The sequence below is a fragment of the Tachyglossus aculeatus genome, chromosome 14 (genome assembly GCF_015852505.1).
Source record: "Tachyglossus aculeatus isolate mTacAcu1 chromosome 14, mTacAcu1.pri, whole genome shotgun sequence".
NCBI classification, from domain to species: Eukaryota; Metazoa; Chordata; class Mammalia; order Monotremata; family Tachyglossidae; genus Tachyglossus; species Tachyglossus aculeatus.
Window position 1 is genome coordinate 52,934,702 of NC_052079.1, and position 20,014 is coordinate 52,954,715.

General features: G+C 45.4%; 1 protein-coding gene across 2 annotated transcripts in view; it reads left to right on the plus strand.

Moving 5' to 3' along the window:
• MEI1 (meiotic double-stranded break formation protein 1) overlaps positions 1-20,014 on the plus strand; it is a 95,285-nt gene that overhangs the window by 33,731 nt on the left and 41,540 nt on the right. For both annotated transcript variants that reach the window (XM_038756406.1, XM_038756407.1), the window contains exons 13-17: positions 4,638-4,729; positions 7,920-8,061; positions 10,210-10,321; positions 13,186-13,246; positions 17,553-17,650. In XM_038756406.1, coding sequence (XP_038612334.1) covers positions 4,638-4,729; positions 7,920-8,061; positions 10,210-10,321; positions 13,186-13,246; positions 17,553-17,650 — 505 coding nt within the window. The remainder of the gene's footprint in view (positions 1-4,637; positions 4,730-7,919; positions 8,062-10,209; positions 10,322-13,185; positions 13,247-17,552; positions 17,651-20,014) is intronic.

Here is a 20,014-nt window from a genome sequence, read left to right on the forward strand (position 1 = left end):
ATTACCTTGTAACCCCCCCAGTGCTTAGAGCAGTGCTTCGCACATAGTAAGCGCTTAAAAACAACACCATTATTATTATTATTTTTCTCTGTGCCTCAGTTACCTCATCTGTAAAATGGGGATGAAGCCTGTGAGCCCCACGTGGGACAACCTGATTACCTTGTATCTCCCCCAGTGCTTAGAATAGTGCCTGGCACGTAGTAAGCGCTTAACAAATACCATCAAATTTTTTTTTTTTTAACCTGAATTGAAGCAGCATGGCCTAATGGATGGAACATGAGCTTGGGAGTCAGAGGGTCATTCATTCATTCATTCAATTGTATTTATTGAGCGCTTAGTGTGTGCAGAGCACTGTACTAAGCGCTTGGGAAGTCCAAGTTGGCAACATATAGAGACGGTCCCTACCCAACAACGGGCTCACAGTCGAGAAGGGGGAGACAGACAACAAAACAAAACACGTGGACAGGTGTCAAGTCGTCAGAACAAATAGAATTAAAGCTAAATGCACATCATTAACAAAATAAATAGAAAAGTAAATATGTACGAGTAAAATAGAGTAATAAATCTGTACAAACATATATGCAGATGCTGTGGGGAGGGGAAGGAGGTAGGGCGGGGGGGATGGGGAGGAGGAGAGGAAAAAGGGGGCTCAGTCTGGGGTTCTAATCCCAGCTCTGCCACTTGTCTGCTGTGTGACCTTGGGCAAGTCACTTCATTTCTCTGGCCTCAATTACCTCGTCTGTAAAATGGGGATTGAGACTGTGAGCCCCACGTGAGACAGGGAGTGTGTCCAACCCGATTTGCTTGGATCTACCCCAGCGCCTAGTACATTGGCTGGCACATTGTAAGTGCTTAACAAATACCACAAGTTTTAACTTTAAGTGGAAAATTGGTTGAGCTTGTGTGGTGCTGTCTGGGTAGGCATAGTAATAATAATAATTTTGGTATTTATTAAGCACTTACTCTGTGCAAAGCACCGTTCTAAGCGCTGGGGAGGATACAAAGTGATCAGGTTGTCCCATGTGGGGCTCACAGTCTTAATCCCCATATTACAGATGAGGGAACTGAGGTGCAGAGAAGTTAAGTGACTTGCCCAAAATCACACAGCTGACAAGCGGCGGAGCTGGGATAAGTAATTTCTACTCCAGAAGGAGGCTTATCTTAACACTAAACCCAAGGGAATTTAAGGTGAATTTTATATTGCTAGCTCTCTTCCTCCCTTCAAAGCCCTACTGAGAGCTCACCTCCTCCAAGAGGCCTTCCCACACTGAGCCCCCTTTTTCCTCTCCTCCTCCCCATCCCCCCTGCCCTACCTCCTTCCCCTCCCCTCAGCACCTATATATATATATTTATACAGATTTATTACTCTATTTATTACCTGTACATATTTGCTATTTATTTTGTTAATGATGTGCATATAGCTTTAATTCTATTTGTTCTGATGATTTTGACACCTGCCTCCATGCGTTGTTTTGTGGTCTGTCTCCCCCTTCTAGACTGTGAGCCCACTGTTGGGTAGGGACCGTCTCTATGTGTTGCCGACTTGTACTTCCCAAGCGCTTAGTCCAGTGCTCTGCACACAGTAAGCGCTCAATAAATACGATTGAATGAATGATTAGTACAGTGCTCTGCAGTCAGCGTTCCATAAATACGATTGAATGAATGAATATTAAGTAGGATCTTCTAAAACTGGACGGTCTGAGAAACTGTCAGAGAGACCGTTCACCGGCTTCTATCCGAGTGGTTATCACAAGAACTCAGGAAATAATAATAATAATAATGGCATTTATTAAGCGCTTACTATGTACAAAGCACTGTTCTCAGCGCTGAGGAGGTTACAAGGTGATCAGGTTGTCCCACAGGGGGCTCACAGTCTTAATCCCCATTTTACAGATGAGGTAACTGAGGCCCACAGAAGTGAAGTGACTTGCCCAAAGTCACCCAGCTGACAATTGGCAGAGCCGGAATTTGAACCCATGACCTCTAACTCCAAAGCCGGGGCTCTTTCCACTGAGCCACGCTGCTTCTCATTTTGCAGGAATCAATCAATCAATCAATCGTATTTATTGAGCGCTTACTATGTGCAGAGCACTGTACTAAGCGCTTGGGAAGTACAAATTGGCAACACATAGAGACAGTCCCTACCCAACAGTGGGCTCACAGTCTAAAAGGGGGAGGAAGCACATTTTGCAGCTCACAAGTAGGGAAGAGGGCTACAAGTGGGATGGGAAAAGGTTCCGCTTTTCCTGCTCCTGGGAAACTCCGATTCTAGCAGCGTTGGGAAGACTATAATGAGGTTTATCCGTCGGGAAACCCCAATGCTAGCAGTGCTGAGGAGACCATATCAAGCTTTATCCAGTGGGAAAATATGAGAACTGGCTAAGAGCTGGGCTCCTCTCTTCTGGCCTAGGGGACACTAAGGCGTAACGGTGTGTGGGAATGGGAGATGAGAACCAGAGGGATTTCATTTGGTCACCCGCTGCAGAATAACTGTTCTCCATCTCCCCTGAGGTCAATATAGGACATGTCTATCTCTGTTTAATAGCTGACTTGCTTTTAAGTACTTGCATCTTTTATTTATTTTACTTGTACATATTTATTCTATTTATTTTATTTCATTAATATGTCTTTCTCCCCGTTCTAGACTTTGAGCCCGCTGTTGGGTAGGGACCGTCTCTATATGTTGCCAACTTGGACCTCCCAAGTGCTTAGTACATATTTATTACTCTATTTTACTTGTACATATTTATTCTATTTATTTTATTTCATTAATATGCTTTGTTTTGTTGTCCTTCTCCCCCTTCTAGACTGTGAGCCCACTGTTGGGTAGGGACCCTCTCTATATGTTTCCAACTTGGACCTCCCAAATGCTTAGTACATATTTATTACTCCATTTTACTTGTACGTATTTATTCTATTTATTTTATTTCATTAATATGTTTTGTTTTGTTGTCTGTCTCCCCCTTCTAGACTGTGAGCCCGCTGTTGGGTAGGGACCGTCTCTACATGTTGCCAACTTGGCCTTCCCAAGTGCTTAGTACATATTCATTACTCTATTTATTTTACTTGTACATATTTATTCTATTTATTTTATTTTGTTAATATGTTTTGTTGTTTGTCTCTCCCTTCTAGACTGTGAGCCCGCTGTTGGGTAGAGACCGTCTGTATATGTTGCCAACTTGGACTTCCCAAGTGCTTAGTACATATTAGTCTATTTTACTTGTACATATTTATTCCATTTATTTTATTTCGTTAATATGTTTTGTTGTCTGTCTCTCCCTTCTAGACTGTGAGCCCGCAGTTGGGTAGGGACCGTCTCTGTATGTTGCCAACTTGGACTTCCCAAGCGCTTAGTACAGATTTATTCCTCTATTTATTTTACTTGTACATATTTATTCTATTTATTTTATTTCATTAATATGTTTTTTTCTGTTGTCTGTCTCCTCCTTCTAGACTGTGAGCCCGCTGTTGGGTAGGGACCGTCTCTAGATGTTGCCAACTTGGACTTCCCAAGCGCTTAGTACAGTGCTCTGCACACAGTAAGCGCTCAATAAATATGATTGAATGAATGAATGAATGCACTGGAGAGCGGGCGTGGCTTTTGGCAAGGAGGAGGCATCACCCTGCATCTGACATGGCCATCTCATCCTTCTATACATAAATTGGGAAGGAGCATGGTCCTGGGAGCCAGGGGACCTGGGTTCTAATTCCGGCTTTCCTGCTCTGTGACCTTGGGCAAATCGCTTCATTTCTCTGGGCCTCAGCTTCCTCATCTTTAAAATAGGGATTAAATCCAGTCCCTCCTACTCGGACTGTAAGCTCCGAACAGTAATGATAATAATGATGGCATTTATTGAGCGCTTACTGTGTGCATAGCACTGTGCTAAGCGCTGGGGAGGTTATAAGGTGATCAGGTTGTCCCTTGTGGGGCTCACAGTCTTCATCTCCATTTTACAGATGAGGGAACTGAGGCCCAGAGAAGTTAAGTGACCTGCCCAAAGTCACACAGCTGACCAGTATCTTGTGTCTATCCCAGTATTTAGTAGTATCAAGTGGTAAGCGCTTAATAAATACTGTGGAGGCCTTCCCAGACTGAGCCCCCTCCTTCCTCTCCCCCCGATCCCCCCGCCTTACCTCCTTCCCCTCCCCACACTACCTGTAAATATGTATATATGTTTGTACATATTTATTCCTCTATTTTATTTGTACATATTTATTCTGTTTTATTTTGTTAATATGTTTTGTCTTGTTGTCTGTCTCCCCCTTCTAGACTGTGAGCCCGCTGTTGGGCAGGGACCGTCTCTAGATGTTGCCAACTTGGACTTCCCAAGCGCTTAGTACAGTGCTCTGCACACAGTAAGCGCTCAATAAATATGATTGATTGATTGATTGATTAACAAATGCCATCATTAACTTGTTGGGATGGAATGAGAGTGGGGAACTCCATTTCCAGCTGGGGAAACAGAACTTGGAGAGACACCCCCCACCCCCTTTTAGACTGTGAGCCCACTGTTGGGCAGGGACTGTCTCTATATGTTGCCAACTTGTACTTCCCAAGCGCTTAGTCCAGTGCTCTGCACACAGTAAGCGCTCAATAAATACGACTGAATGAATGAATTATTATTATTTTATTCCAGGACCACCCAATGAGCAGAGATGTAAAGAGAGCCTTGCAGCATCAAGGAGCATTCCTGATAAATGTCCTGGAGGGGTTCCGAAATGCCTGCAGGTGAGATATACTATGGGGCTTGTCAGTCATCCATTCATTCATTCAATGTATTGAGCGCTTCCTGTGTGCAAAGCACTATACTAAGCGCCTGGGAGAGTACACTGTAACAATAAACAGACACAGTCCCTGCCCACAACGAACTTATAGTCTAGAGGAGGAGGCAGCCATTAATAGAAATAAATAAGTTACAGATACGTACCTAAGTGCTGTGGGGCTGGGACGGGGGGGGATGAATTCATCCATTCATTCAGTCGTATTTATTGAGCGCTTACTGTGTGCAGAGCACCGGACTTCCCAAGTTGGCAACATATAGAGACGGTCCCGACCCAACAACGGGCTCACAGTCTAGAAGGTTTGGAAGCTCAGTTCACCGTAGGATCATTGCACTTTTAACAAGGGGTGGTGGTCCTTTCCCACCCTTTGACTGCTAAAAGGAATTATTAATTGTATTTATTGAGCGCTTACGGTGTGCAAAGCACTGTACTGAGTGCTTGAAAGGGATGGGAATGGGCATGGTTTGCTGCCGCGGCCAGATGTCAGCATGTCAGTTGCCAACCGGAGAAGGAGCATGGCCTAGTGGAAATAATAATAATGATGGCATTTATTAAGCGCTTAGTATGTGCAAAGCACTGTTCTAAGCGCTGGGGAGGTTACAACGTGATCAGGTTGTCCCACGGGGGGCTCACAGTCTTCATCCCCCATTTTACAGGTGAGAGAAGTGAGGCCCAGAGAAGTGAAGTGACTTGCCCCAAAGTCACACAGCTGACAATTGGCCGAGCCGGGATTCGAACCCATGACCTCTGACTCCAAAGCCCGGGCTCTTTCCACTGATCCACACTGCCTCTCTAAAGAGCATGGGCCTGGGTTCTAGTCCCGGGTCTGCCAATTGCTTGCTGTGTGACCTTGGGCCAGTCACTTAACCTCTCTGTGCTTCAGGTTTCCCCAACTGTAGAGTGGGAATTCAATAGAGAAGCAGCGTGGCTCAGTGGAAAGAGCCCGGGCTTTGGAGTCAGAGGTTATGGGTTCAAATCCCGGCTCTGCCAACCGTCAGCTGTGTGACTGTGGGCAAGTCACTTCTCTGCGCCTCAGTTCCCTCATCTGTAAAATGGGGATTAAGACTGTGAGCCCCACGTGGGACAACCTGATCACCGTGTAACCTCCCCAGTGCTTAGAACAGTGCTTTGCACATAGTAAGTGCTTAATAAATGTAATTATTATTATAATATCTGTTTTCTGCCTCCTACTACGACTGTGAGCCCCTTTTTTTAAAAAAAAATTTTGATGGTATTTGCTCAGCGCTTCCTCTGTGTCAAACACTGGTCTAAGCACTGGGGTCGGAATGAGTCCTTGTCTCCATGCAGGGACCTAATTCATTCATTCGTATTTATTGAGCGCTTCCTGTGTGCAGAGCGCTGTACTAAGCGCTTGGGAAGTACAAGTCGGCAACATCTAGAGACTGTCCCTACCCAACAACGGGCTCACAGTCTTGAAGGGGGAGACAGACAACACAACAAAACATGTGGACGGGTGTACTTGTACTTCAAGTGTACTTCACTCGTAACTTACCCCAACGCTTGGAACAGTGTTTGACACAGAGTAAGTGCTGACCAAATACCCAAAATAAAAAAGCCCCCTTACCCCGATCCCACTGGCCAGAGCAGACTAATGGCGTCTCCAACGTCCCTCCTGTCATTTCTGCTGGACTGGGTGACCTCACTCCAACATGAGCGCCACACAAATTAGATTAGAGCCTCTGATTGAGAAGCAGCGTGGCTCGGTGGAAAAGAGCCCGGGCTTTGGAGTCAGAGGTCACGGGTTCAAATCCCAGCTCCGCCACTTGTCAGCTGTGTGACTTTGGGCCAGTCACTTCCCTTCTCTGGGCCTCAGTTACCTCATCTGTACAATGGGGATTAAAACTGTGAGCCCCCCGTGGGACAACCTGATCACTTTGTAACCTCCCCAGCGCTTAGAACAGTGCTTTGCACAGAGTAAGTGCTTAACAAATACCGTTATTATTATTATTATTATTATTATTAATTAGGACCCTAGACTCCTCAACTCCACTTGGCCTGACTCTACTGGGCAAGTGAAAGGCCTGGTCACTAAAAGCCCCCGAATTTCTTTCATTCAGTCGTATTTATTGAGCACTTACTGTGTGCAGGGCACTGTACTAAGCGCTTAGTAAGTCAAGCAAGTGGAGTCAGAGCAGAATTCACGAGGTTTTCCTGAAGAATCCCTAGGACGATGCAACTGTGAATACAGTGGACATCCCTGGTGATGAAATTCGCCCAAGGGTACTCAAGAAGAATAATAAATGCCATCGTTATTATTATTAAGAGGCCAATATTAGGATCACACAGAGAGTGGCTTGTCAAGAGAAAGCAGCATGGCCTAAGTGAGAAGCAGTGTGGCTTAGTGGCTTATGTTGCCAACTTGTACTTCCCAAGCGCTTAGTACAGTGCTCTGCACACAGTAAGCGCTCAATAAATACGATTGATTGATTGATTAGTGAGATGCAGACTGGAGTAGTGGATAGAGCACGGAGCTGGGGTTCAGAAGGTCAGAGGTTCTTATCTCGGCTCCGCCGCTTGTCTGCCATGTGACCTTGGGGAAGTCACTTCCCTTCTCTGGGCCTCAGTTCCCTCATCTGGAAAATGGGGATTGAGACTGTGAGCCCCAGGTGGGACAGGGACCGTGTCCAGCCCGATTTGTTTGTATCCACCCCAGCGCTTAGTACAGTGCCTGGTGCCTAGTAAGCGCTTAACGAATACCTGATCTGGCTGCCGTTGTTGACTCCCAGTAGTTTTCAGTGCAAACGTAGTAACATGTGGCGTCACTGCCAAAAGGGCTCTGGAAAGCCTCCTCTCGGGAGAGGAGGCTGTATATATGTATATATGTTTGTACATATTTGTTACTCTATTTATTTTTTACTTGTACATATCTATTCTATTTATTTTATTTTGTTAGTATGTTTGGTTTTGTTCTCCGTCTCCCCCTTTTAGACTGTGAGCCCACTGTTGGGTAGGGACTGTCTCTAGATGTTGCCAACTAGTACTTCCCAAGCGCTTAGTCCAGTGCTCTGCACACAGTAAGCGCTCAATAAATAGGATTGATGATGATGATGATGATGATGAGAAGAGCGAGGCCTGGAATATTTTTTGATGGCTAACGTGCCGCTTCCGTTTCCCAGATTGGCCATGGAATTTCAGAACGACCCTTTGGCGCAGGAGAACCCCTTCACAGCCCCCAGCACGGAGAAGGAGGACACGCCTAAGACCTTCTCGGAGTTTCTCTTGAGCGTCTGCGACACGTTCTGTATCCCGATGGTGTTGGTAAAGGCGCTCCCAAAGCCGTCCGCGGGTCCCCCAAGCCATTTTGCGGGAGCTTATCGGACGGTGCCGAAAGAACCGACGTGGGCAGGGGGTAGAAGCCGCAGCCCTGGGGTCATTTCTCTCCAAATGACCTTTAAAGCGCTTAGTACAGTGCTCTGCACACAGTAAGCGCTCAATAAATACGATTGATTGATTAAAAAGAGACTATGGTCTGCAAAGATGGACGGAGCTATAGGCCCAACCGTGGGAGTCAAAATGTTCTAGGGTAAAATGAGGAAATTAGAATTCTTTTTCCATCCTGAGAGTTCTTGGAATGTCCATAGGGAAGGGGGCCTTGGAAACCTTGAAGATGGTGACTGGATATTTCTTCAGTACGCTTGGAAATCACAGCGGTAGTAATGTCTTGTGTTCGATTAATAAGTGTTATTTATTGAGTGCTTACCGCGTGCAGAGCACTGACCTAAGTACTTGGGAGAGTAATGGAAAGAGGAATGACCCTTGAAGATGATGACTTGATATTTCTTCAGCACACTTGGAAGTCACAACGGCAGTAATGTCTTGTTTCGATTCAATCAGTGTTATTTATTGAGTGCTTACTGCGTGCAGAGCACTGACCTAAGTACTTGGGAGAGTAATGGAATGAGGAATGACCCTTGAAGATGATGACTTGATATTTCTTCAGCACACTTGGAAGTCACAACGGTAGTAATGTCTTGTGTTCGATTCAATCAGTGCTATTTATTGAGTGCTTACCGCGTGCAGAGCACTGACCTAAGTACTTGGGAGAGTAATGGAAAGAGGAATGACCCTTGAAGATGATGACTTGACATTTCTTCAGCACACTTGGAAGTCACAACGGTAGTAATGTCTTGTGTTCGATTCAATCAGTGTTATTTATTGAGTGCTTACCGCGTGCAGAGCACTGACCTAAGTACTTGGGAGAGTAATGGAATGAGGAATGACCCTTGAAGATGATGACTTGATATTTCTTCAGCACGCTTGGAAATCACAGCGGTAGCAATGTCTTGTGTTCGATTCAATCAGTGCTATTTATTGAGTGCTTACCGCGTGCAGAGCACTGACCTAAGTACTTGGGAGAGTAATGGAATGAGGAATGACCCTTGAAGATGATGACTTGATATTTCTTCAGCACACTTGGAAGTCACAGCGGCAGTAATGTCTTGTGTTCGATTCAATCTGTGTTATTTATTGAGTGCTTACCGTGTGCAGAGCACTGACCTAAGTACCAGGGCAGAAATCCAACCTGATTTGCTTGTATCCATCATCAATCGTATTTATTGAGCGCTTACTATGTGCAGAGCACATATCCATCCACCTCAGCGCTTTGTACAGTGCCTGGCAAGGTAGTAAGTGCTGAACAAATACTATTATTATTATTATTATTGCAGTAGAGTGCTAGGTAGAGATGATCCCTGCTTTCAAGCTGACAGTCAGGGGTTCAAATCCCGGCTCCGCCAGTTGTCAGCTGGGTGACTTTGGGCAAGTCACTCCACTTCTCTGGGCCTCAGTTCCCTCATCTGTAAAATGGGGATGAAGACTGTGAGCCCCCCGTGGGACAACCTGATCACCTTATATCCTCCCCAGTTCTTGGAACAGTGCTTTGCACATAGTAAGCGCTTACCAAATGCCATATTATTATTATTATTATTATTATTATTATTATTAAATGGGTTCTAGCCGTGGGTTTCAGTCCTTTTGTCCCCCTCACTCCAATCGAAGTAGCCCACCCTTGGAGGGCCGAGCCCCCGGCGGCTCGGAGATGGAATCTAGGGAATTCAGGTTGGAGGCCAGCGTCGCTATGTCTCTTCCACCATCACTGGGGCCGACCGTGTCTGGGGAAGCAGCGTGGCTCAGTGGAAAGAGCCCGGGCTTTGGAGTCAGAGGCCATGGATTCAAATCCCAGCTCCGCCGCTTGTCAGCTGTGTGACTTTGGGCAAATCACTTCACTTCTCTGGGCCTCAGTTCCCTCATCTGTAAAATGGGGATGAAGACTGTGAGCCCCTCGTGGGACAACCCAATTACCTTGTGTCTACCCCGGCACTTAGAATAGTGCTTTGCACATAGTAAGCACTTAACAAATACCAACATTATTATTATTATTATTATTCTGTCCGGTTTTCTCCTCAGAGGCATTCCGAAAAGGCCACCCTCCCGGCCTTGATGGAGGTTTTCATGTGGATCCTTGGCAGCCTGTTTACCCTTGTGCCCCACAAGGGAGAGAAGATCTCCAGGAAGCTGGGTAGGGAGCGGCGGGAGAGGGCCAATTCTAGCAAGGGATGGGACAGTATGTCCTTTCTTTCTTTCTTTCTTTCTTTCTTTCTTTCTTTCTTTCTTTCTTTCTTTCTTTCTTTCTTTCTTTCTTTCTTTCTTTCTTTGTTTCTTTCTTTCGTTTCTTTCTTTCTTTCTTTCTTTCTTTCTTTCTTTCTTTCTTTCTTTCTTTCTTTCTTTCTTTCTTTCTTTCTTTCTTCTTTCTTTCTCTTCTTTCTTTCTCTTCTTTCTCCTCTTTCTTCTCTTTCTTTCTCTCTCTCTCTTTCTTTCTTTCTTTCTTCCTTTCTTCCTTCCTTCCTTCCTTCCTTCCTTCCTTCCTTCCTTCCTTCCTTTCTTTCTTTCTTTCTTTCTTTCTTTCTCTCTCCTTTTTCTTTCTTTCTCTCTCTCTCCTTTTTCTTTCTTCCTTTTCTTTCTTTTCTTTCTTTCTTTCTCTTCTTTCTTTTCTTTCTTTTCTTTCTTTCTTTCTTTCTTTCCTTTCTTTCTTTCTTTCTTTCTTTCTTTTTTTCTTTCTTCCTTCCTTCCTTCCTTCCTTCCTTCCCTCTCTCTCTCTCTTTTTTTCTTTCTTCCTTCCTTCCTTCCTTCCCTCTCTCTCTCTCTTTCCTTTCTTTCTTTCCTTTCTTTCCTTTCTTTTTTCTTTCTTTCTTTTTCTTTCTTTCTTTCTTTCTTTCTTTCTTTCTTTCTTTCTTTCTTTCTTTCTTCCTTTCTTCCTTTCTTCCTTTCTTCCTTCCTTCCTTCCTTCCTTCCTTCCTTCCTTCCTTCCTTCCTTCCTTCCTTTCTTCCTTCCTTCCTTCCTTCCTTCCTTTCTTTCTTTCTTTCTTTCTTTTCTTTCTTTCTTTCTTTTCTTTCTTTCTTTCTTTCTTTCTTTCTTTCTTTCTTTCTTTATTTCTTTCTTTATTTACTTTATTTTTTTTCTTTCTTTTTCTTTCTTTATTTCTTTCTTTATTTCTTTCTTTCTTTCTTTCTTCCTTCTTTTCTTTCCTTTCTTCCTTCTTTTCTTTCCTTTCTTTCTTTCTTTCTTTCTTCTTTCTTTCTCTCTCTCTTTCTCTCCTTTCTTTCTTTCTTTCTTTCCTTCCTTCTTTCTTTCTTTCTTTCTTTTCTTTCTTTCTTTCTTTCCTTTCTTTCTTTTCTTTCTTTCCTTTCTTTCTTTCTTTCTTTCTTTCTTTCTTTCTTTCTTTCTTTCTTTCTTTCTTTCTTCCTTCCTTCCTTCCTTCCTTCCTTCCCTCTCTCTCTCTTTCCTTTCTTTCTTTCCTTTCTTTTTTTCTTTCTTTTTCTTTCTTTCTTTCTTTTTCTTTCTTTCTTTCTTCCTTTCTTCCTTTCTTCCTTTCTTCCTTTCTTCCTTCCTTTCTTTCCTTTCTTTTCTTTCTTTCTTTTTCTTTCTTTCTTTCTTCTTTCTTTCTCTCTCTCTCTCTTTCTCTCCTTCCTTTCTTCCTTCCTTCCTTTCTTCCTTCCTTCCTTTCTTCCTTCCTTCCTTCCTTCCTTCCTTCCTTCCTTCCTTCCTTCCTTCCTTCCTTCCTTCCTTCCTTCCCTCCTTCCTTTCTTTCCTTTCTTTCCTTTCTTTCTTCTTTCTTTCTTTCTCTTACTTGTACATATCTATTCTATTTATTTTATTTTGTTAGTATGTTTGGTTTTGTTCTCTGTCTCCCCCTTCTAGACTGTGAGCCCACTGTTGGGTAGGGACTGTCTCTAGATGTTGCCAACTTGGACTTCCCAAGCGCTTAGTCCAGTGCTCTGCACACAGTAAGCGCTCAATAAATACAATTGATTGATTGATTGAGGGGGATTCTGGATGGAGGCCACGTGGATCTTTTGTGTTCTGGGAGAACTCGGCTCTTCTAAGGTATCCTTAGCTTCCCCAGCCAACGGCCCTTCCTCCTCTGCCCTTCTCAATCTCGCTTGGAAATTTTCTTCCTAGCGACAAAAGAAACCACCTGTTGGGAAGCAACGTGACTTAGTGTTTTTTGAGCCCGGGCCTGAAAGTCAGAAGGATCTGGGTTCTAATCCCAGCTCCGCCACACGTGTGTGACTTTGGGCTAGTCACTTCATTTCTCTGGGCCTCAGTTACCTCATCTGTAAAACGGGGATAAGAGTGTGAGCCCCATAATAGCGCTTAGTACAGTGCTCTACACAGAGTAAGCACTCAATAAGTACGATTGAATGAATAATAATAATAATAATGATGGTATTTGTCAAGCACTTACTATGTGCAAAGCAGTGTTCTAAGCGCTGAGGGGATACAAGGTGATCAGGTTGTCCCACGGGGGGCTCACAGTCTTCATCCCCATTTTCCAGATGAGGGAACTGAGGCACAGAGGAGTTAAGTGACTTACCCAAAGTCACACAGCTGACAATTGGCGGAGTCCGGATTTGAACCCAAGACCTCTGACTCCAAAGCCCGGGCTCTTTCCACTGAGCCACGCTGCAGGGACTGTATCCGACCCGATTCACTTGTGTTTACCCCAGGGCTTAGGATAGTGCTTGGCACATAGTAAGCCCTTAACAAGAACCATTATTATTATTATTATCTGTACCTCAGTTACCTCATCTGTAGAACGGGGATGATGATGATGGTATTTGTTAAGCGCTTACTACATGCAGAGCACTGTTCTAAGCACTGGATAGGAGTGTGAGCCCCATGTGGGACAGGGACTGTGTCCTACCCGATTGGACTGTATCCACCCCAGTGCTTAGAACAGCGCCTGGTACATAATAGGCGCTTAACAGATGCCATAGTTATTAATTATTATTATTAATAATAATATTAATAATATTATTAATTGTTATTCTCCCATCTCCCTCTCTTTTCACCCCACTCTCTCCTTCTCCTCTTTCCTCCAGCTTCCTCCAAGTTCATCCGACTGGCGCTGGAGCTCAAGGGCAAGTTCTGCTACGGACAGAGGTACGATATCAAACTCCCGATCGGTCCGTCTCCTCGTGGTCCGGTGGGGCAGGAATTTGGGACCACTTGGTCCCAGCTGAGACGTGGCTCCCCACAAAGATCGGATGTAAAGGAGGGGACCAGGTGCAGAAAGAGAAGAAAAATGAGTCCACGGCCCTGGGGTGAGAAAGTGAGTGAATAATGAGACAGGTTGGCAGAGCTGGGAGAATTCCAAGCGTAAGATGGGCATCGTCGCTAGGGCTACCGGAGGGCACTGTGTAGGCTGTTACTATGTGCCAAGCATTCATCCGTTCGTTCAGTCGTATTTATTGAGCGCTTACTGTGTGCAGAGCACTGGACTACGCACTCAAAAAGCAGCGTGGCTCAGTGGAAAGAGCCCGGGCTTTGGAGTCAGAGGCCGTGGGTTCAAATCCCAGCTCCGCCACTTGTCAGCTGTGTGACTTTGGGCAAGTCACTTCACTTCCCTGGGCCTCAGTTCCCTCATCTGGAAAATGGGGATGAAGACTGTGAGCCCCCCGTGGGATAACCTTGTTAACCTCCCCAGCGCTTAGAACAGTGCTTTGCACAGAGTAAGTGCTTCTAAATGCTATCATTATTGGGAAGTACAAATCGGCAACATCTAGAGACGGTCCCTACCCAACAACGGGCTCACGGTCTAGAAGGGGGAGACGGACAGCAGCAAAAAAACATGTGGACGGGTGTCAAGTCGTCAGAACAAATGGAATTAAAGCTAGATGCACATCATTAACAAAATAAATAGAATAGTAAATATGTCCAAGTAAAATAAATAGAGTAATAAATCTGTACAAATGTATATACAGGTGCTGTGGGGAGGGGAAGGAGGTAGGGCTGGAGGGGATGGGGAGGGGGAGAGGAAGGAGGGGGCTCAGTGTGGGAAGGCCTCCTGGAGGAGGTGAGCGCTCAGTAGGGCTTTGAAGGGAGGAAGAGAGCGAGCTTGGCGGATGGGCAGAGGGATTGGGGGCATTCCAGGCCCGGGGGAGGACGTGGGCCGGGGGTCGACGGCGGGACGGGTGAGAATGAAGCACGGTGAGGAGGTTATTCTGAGTGCTGAGGTAGATACACGTTAATCAGGTTGGACACACTCTTCATCCCCGTTTTTTCAGCTGAGGTAACTGAGGCACAGAGAACTTAAGTGGCTTGCCAACTTGTACTTCCCAAGCGCTTAGTCCAGTGCTCTGCACACAGTAAGCGCTCAATAAATACGATTGATTGATTGATTGCCCAAGGTCACACAGCAGACAAGAGGTGGAACTTGTTTACTTGTTTTGATGTGTGAAAAACCTATAGTTCCATTTATATTGAGGCTGTTGATGCCTGTTTACTTGTTTTGATGTCTGTGTCCTCCTTTCTAGACTGTAAGCCCATTGTGGGCAGGGATTGTCTCTATTGCTGAGTTGTACTTTCCAAGCGCTTAGTCCAGTGCTCTGCACACAGTAAGTGCTCAATAATTACGATTCAATGAATGAATGAATGAATTAGAACCCATGACCTTCAGACTCCCAGGCTTGTGCTCTATTCATTCGTTCAGTCGTATTTATTGAGCACTTACTGTGTGCAGAGCACTGTACTAAGCGCTTGGGAAGTACAATCAATCAATCAATCGTATTTATTGAGCGCTTACTGTGTGCAGAGCACTGTACTAAGTGCTTGGGAAGTGCAATCAATCAATCAATCAATTGTATTGAGCGCTTACTGTGTGCAGAGCACTGTACTAAGCGCTTGGGAAGTACAAGTTGGCAACATATAGAGACGGTCCGTACCCAACAGCGGGCTCACAGTCTAGAATACACTACCAGCGCTTAGAACAGTGCTTTGCACATAGTAAGCACTTAATAAATGCCATTATTGTTATTACCAGTGCTTATAACAGTGCCCTGTGCTTAGAGCAGTGCTTTGCACGTAGTAAGCACTTAATAAATGCCATTATTATTATTACCAGTGCTTAGAACAGTGCCCAGTGCTTAGAACAGTGCTTTGTACATAGTAAGCGCTTAATAAATGCCATTATTATTATTACTAGTGCTTATAACAGTGCCCAGTGCTTAGAACAGTGCTTTGCACATAGTAAGCGCTTAATAAATGCCATTATTATTATTATTACACCATACTAAGTGCTTCCTAGGAGCGGAGCGTTGTACTAAGTGCTGGGAAAAGGTTCACAGAGGGCAATTATTCATTTATTCATTCAGTCAGTCGTATTTTTTGAGCACTTACTGTGTGCAGAGCACTGTACTAAGCGCTTCAAAAGTACATTCGACAGCAGATGGACTCCCTACCCAACAACGGGCTCACAGTCTAGAAGGGGAAGACAGACAACAGGCCTCCAGGAGGCCTTCCCAGATTGAGCCCCCTCCTTCCTCTCCCCCTCCTCCTCCTCCCCATCCCCCCCCCCCCGCCTTACCTCCTTCCCCTCCCCACAGCACCTGGATATATGTATATATGTTTGTACGGATTTATTACTCTATTTGTTTATGTATTTTATTTGTACATGTTTATTCTATTTATTTTATTTTGTTAATATGTTTTGCTTCGTTCTCTGTCTCCCCCTTCTAGACTGTGAGCCCGCTGTCGGGTAGGGGCCGTCTCTAGGTGGTGCCAACTTGGACTTCCCAAGCGCTTAGGACAGTGCTGTGCACACAGTAAGCGCTCAATAAATACGATTGAATGAATGAATGAATGAATGAACAAAACAGAACAAGTAGACAGGCGTCAAGAGCGTCAGATGTAGCACATAATGCTTTTGTGTTGAGGTTTCCCACTTGTCCTGGCTTTTGCGGAATTAGAAGGGGGAAGACAGACAACAAAAAAGAACAAGTAGACAGGCATCAAGAGCATCAGATATAGCACATAATTCTTTTGCAATTAGGTTTCCCACTTGACCTGGCTTTTGCAGAATTCCAAGATCCCTCCAAACATTTTCCCCCACTTAAGATTCCGGAGAGTGTTCATTTATCAGCGCCGAGCGCTCCCTGCGTGACTCTTCCCTGACACTCCGGCCGGAGCTGGCGTCCAATAACGGCCCCAAACCTAGGATAATAATAATAATAATAATGTTGGTATTTGTTAAGCGCTTACTATGTGCAAATAATAATAATAATAATAATAATGAAGGCGTTTGTTAAGCGCTTACTATGTGCAGAGCACTGTTCTAAGCGCTGGGGGTGGATACAAGGTGATCACGTTGTCCCACATGGGGCTCACAGTCTTAATCCCCCTTTTACAGATGAGGTAACTGAGGCTCAGAGAAGTTAAGTGACTTGCCCATGGTCACACAGCAGATATGTGGCGGAGCCAGGATTTGAACCCATGACCTCTGACTCCAAAGCCTGTGCTCAAAGCCACTGAGCCACACTGCTTCTAAGCGCTGGGGGGAATACAAGGAGATGAGGTTGTCCCATGTGGGGTTTACAGTCTTAATCCCCATTTTACGGACGAGGGAACTGAGGCACAGAGAAGTGAAGTGACTTGCCCGAGGTCACACAGCAGACGTGGGGGGGGGGGGGAGGTGGGATTCGAACCCATAGCCTCGGACTCCCAAGCCTGCGCTCTTTCCGCGGAGCCACGCTGCTTCTCTCAGGATCCCAGTGGAAGAGGTGGAGTCGTGTAGAGAAGCAGCGGGGCTTAGTGGAAAGAGCACAGGATTGGGAGGCAGAGGACGTGGGTTCTAATCCCGCCCCGGCCACTTGTCTGCTGTGTGACCCCGGGCGAGTCACTTCACTTCTCTGTACCTCCGTTACCTCAACTGTAAAAGGGGGATTAAAAGTGTGAGCCCCGTGTGGGACAACCTGATTACCCAGCGCTGGGCACAAAGTAAGCGCTGAGCGACTACCGTAATTATTATAATTATCAATACGGGTGGGGAGTTGGGGTGGTTTATGCCTTAGCCGTTTTCTAATCCAGGTTAAAAATTATCATCATCATCATCATCAATCGTATTTCTTGAGCGCTTACTATGTGCAGAGCACTGTACTAAGCGCTTGGCAACATATACAGACAGTCCCTACCCAGCAGTGGGCTCACAGTCTAAAAGGGGGAGACAGAGAAGAAAACCAAACATACTAACAAAATAAAATAAATAGAATAGATATGTACAAATAAAATAAATAAATAAATAGAGTAAAAAATATGTACAAACATATATACATATTTACAGGTGCTGTGGGGAAGGGAAGGAGGTAAGATGGGGAGATGGAGAGGGGGACGATGGGGAGAGGAAGGAAGGGGCTCAGTGTGGGAAGGCCTCCAAGGATTCTTTCTCATCCCGCCTTCCTGTTCTCCCTCGAAGTAATCCAGATTTAAATCAAGCGTGTTCCAAGTTCCTGTTTGGCGTGTGTTTCCACCTGTACTCTGCGGAACTGAAGACCAGGCCGCCTTCCCAGAAGGGTAAGACTCACCAGGGAGAGCATCTGGGCTGAGTCCAGATCCTGTTTTATGTACCGCTGTCTCCTCACAGTTGGTTCTGGCCCTTTACCGAATCGGGCAGTGCTCCTCAAGAAGGGATGAGACATTTCTCCATTGTTTTTACCCACCAAAACGCCCCAACATCCATTCATTCGGTCGTATTTATGGAGCGCTTACTGTGTGCCGAGCACTGGACTACGCTCTTGGGGAGTACAAATCGGCAGCACATAGAGACGGTCCCTACCCAACAAGGGGCTCACAGGCTAGAAGGGGGAGACAGACAACAAAACAAAACAAGTAGACGGGTGTCGGTACCATCAGAATAAATGGAATTATAGCTATATACACATCATTAATAAAATTAATTCATTCATTCAATCGTATTGAGCACTTACGGTGTGCACAGCACTGTACTAAGTGCTTGGGAAGTCCAAGTTGGCAACGTATAGAGATGGTCCCTACCCAACAGCAGGCTCACAGTCTAGAAGGGGGAGACAGAGAAAACAAAACATATTAACAAAATAAAATAAATGGAATAAATATGTACAAATAAAAGAAATAAATAAATGAGATGTTACACGACTTGCCCAAAGTCACACAGCTGACAAGTGGCATAGGCGGGATTAGACTTCTAGACTGTGAGCCCACTGTTGGGTAGGGACCATCTCTATACGTTGCAAACTTGGACTTCCCAAGCGCTTAGTACAGTGCTCTGCACACAGTAAGCGCTCAATAAATGATTGATTGATTGATTAGAACCCATGACCTCTGACTCCCAAACCCGTGCCCTTTCCACTGAGCCACGCTGCTTCTCTTTGAGCTCCCTCAACTTTGCCTGCTCTGTCGATTCAGTCTGCTGAACACCAGCCAGGTTTTAACGAACTAATAATCGTAATGATAATTATCGTATTTAGTGAATACTTAGTCCGTGCCAAATACTGTACTAAGAGCTCGTGGAGATTCAAGTTAATCAGGCGGGACACAGTCCCCTGTCCCGTCTGGGGCTCACAATCTAAATCGCGATCATCTTGGGAAGAGGAGCCTCTTGTTCCCTTTCCCTACTCAAAGAGCACAACCTTGGAAGATCGGCGTATTTATTGAACACCCACAGGGTGCAGAGCATCATACCTTTAGACTGAGCATCTTTTAGACTGTGAGCCCACTGTTGGGTAGGGACTGTCTCTATATGTTGCCAACTTGTACTTCCCAAGCGCTTAGTACGGTGCTCTGCACCCAGTAAGCGCTCAATAAATATGATTGATGATGATGATCATACTAAAAACTTGGGAAATACAAAGCGAGCTGTAACACATTCCCCGCCCGCAGGGAGTTACTCTCAAATGGACTTCCTATCAGTCCATCAATCAGTGGTATTTATTGAGCGCTTACCATATGCAGAGCACTGTGCTAAGCGCTTGGGAGAGGACAGTAAAACAGTGCAACAGACACAGTCCCTGTCCTCAATGAGCTCACAGCCTAGAGCGGTGTGCTAAGAGCTCGGGAGAGTACAGTACAATTCATTCGTTCATTCAGTTGTATTTATTGAGCGCTTAGTGCGTGCAGAGCGCTGTACTAAGCGCTTGAGAAGTACAAGTCGGCAACAAGCCCAACAACGGGCTCACAGTCTAGAAGGGGGAGACAGACAACAAAACAAAACATGTAGACAGATGTCAAAATCAACATGGAGACAGGTGTCATCAAGCAAAAACTCCTCACTCGGCTTCAAGGCTGTCCATCACCTCGCCCCCTCCCACCTCACCTCCCTTCTGTCCTTCCCATTCATTCAATTGTATTTCTTGAGCGCTTACTGTGTGCAGAGCACTGTACTGAGCGCTTGGGAAGTCCAAGTTGGCAACATATAGAGACGGTCCCTACCCAACAGTGGGCTCACGGTCTAGAACCGCACCCTCCGCTCCTCTGTCACTTACCTCCTCACCGTTAGGCCTTGTTGTCGCCTGTCCCGCCATCGACCCCCGGCCCACGTCCTCCCCCGGGCCTGGAATGCCCCCAGTCCCTCTGCCCATCCGCCAAGCTCGCTCTCTTCCTCCCTTCAAGGCCCTACTGAAGAGCTCACCTCCTCCAGGAGGCCTTCCCACACTCAGCCCCTTCCTTCCTCTCCCTCTCGTCTCCCTCTCCATCCCCCCATCTTACCTCCTTCCCTTCCCCACAGCACCTGTATATATGTTTGTACATATTTATTACTCTATTTATTTTACTTGTACATATCTATCCTATTTATTTTATTTTGTTAAAATGTTAGGTTTTGTTGTCTGTCTCCCCCTTCTAGACTGTGAGCCCACTGTTGGGTAGGGACCGTCTCTATATGTTGCCAGCTTGTACTTCCCA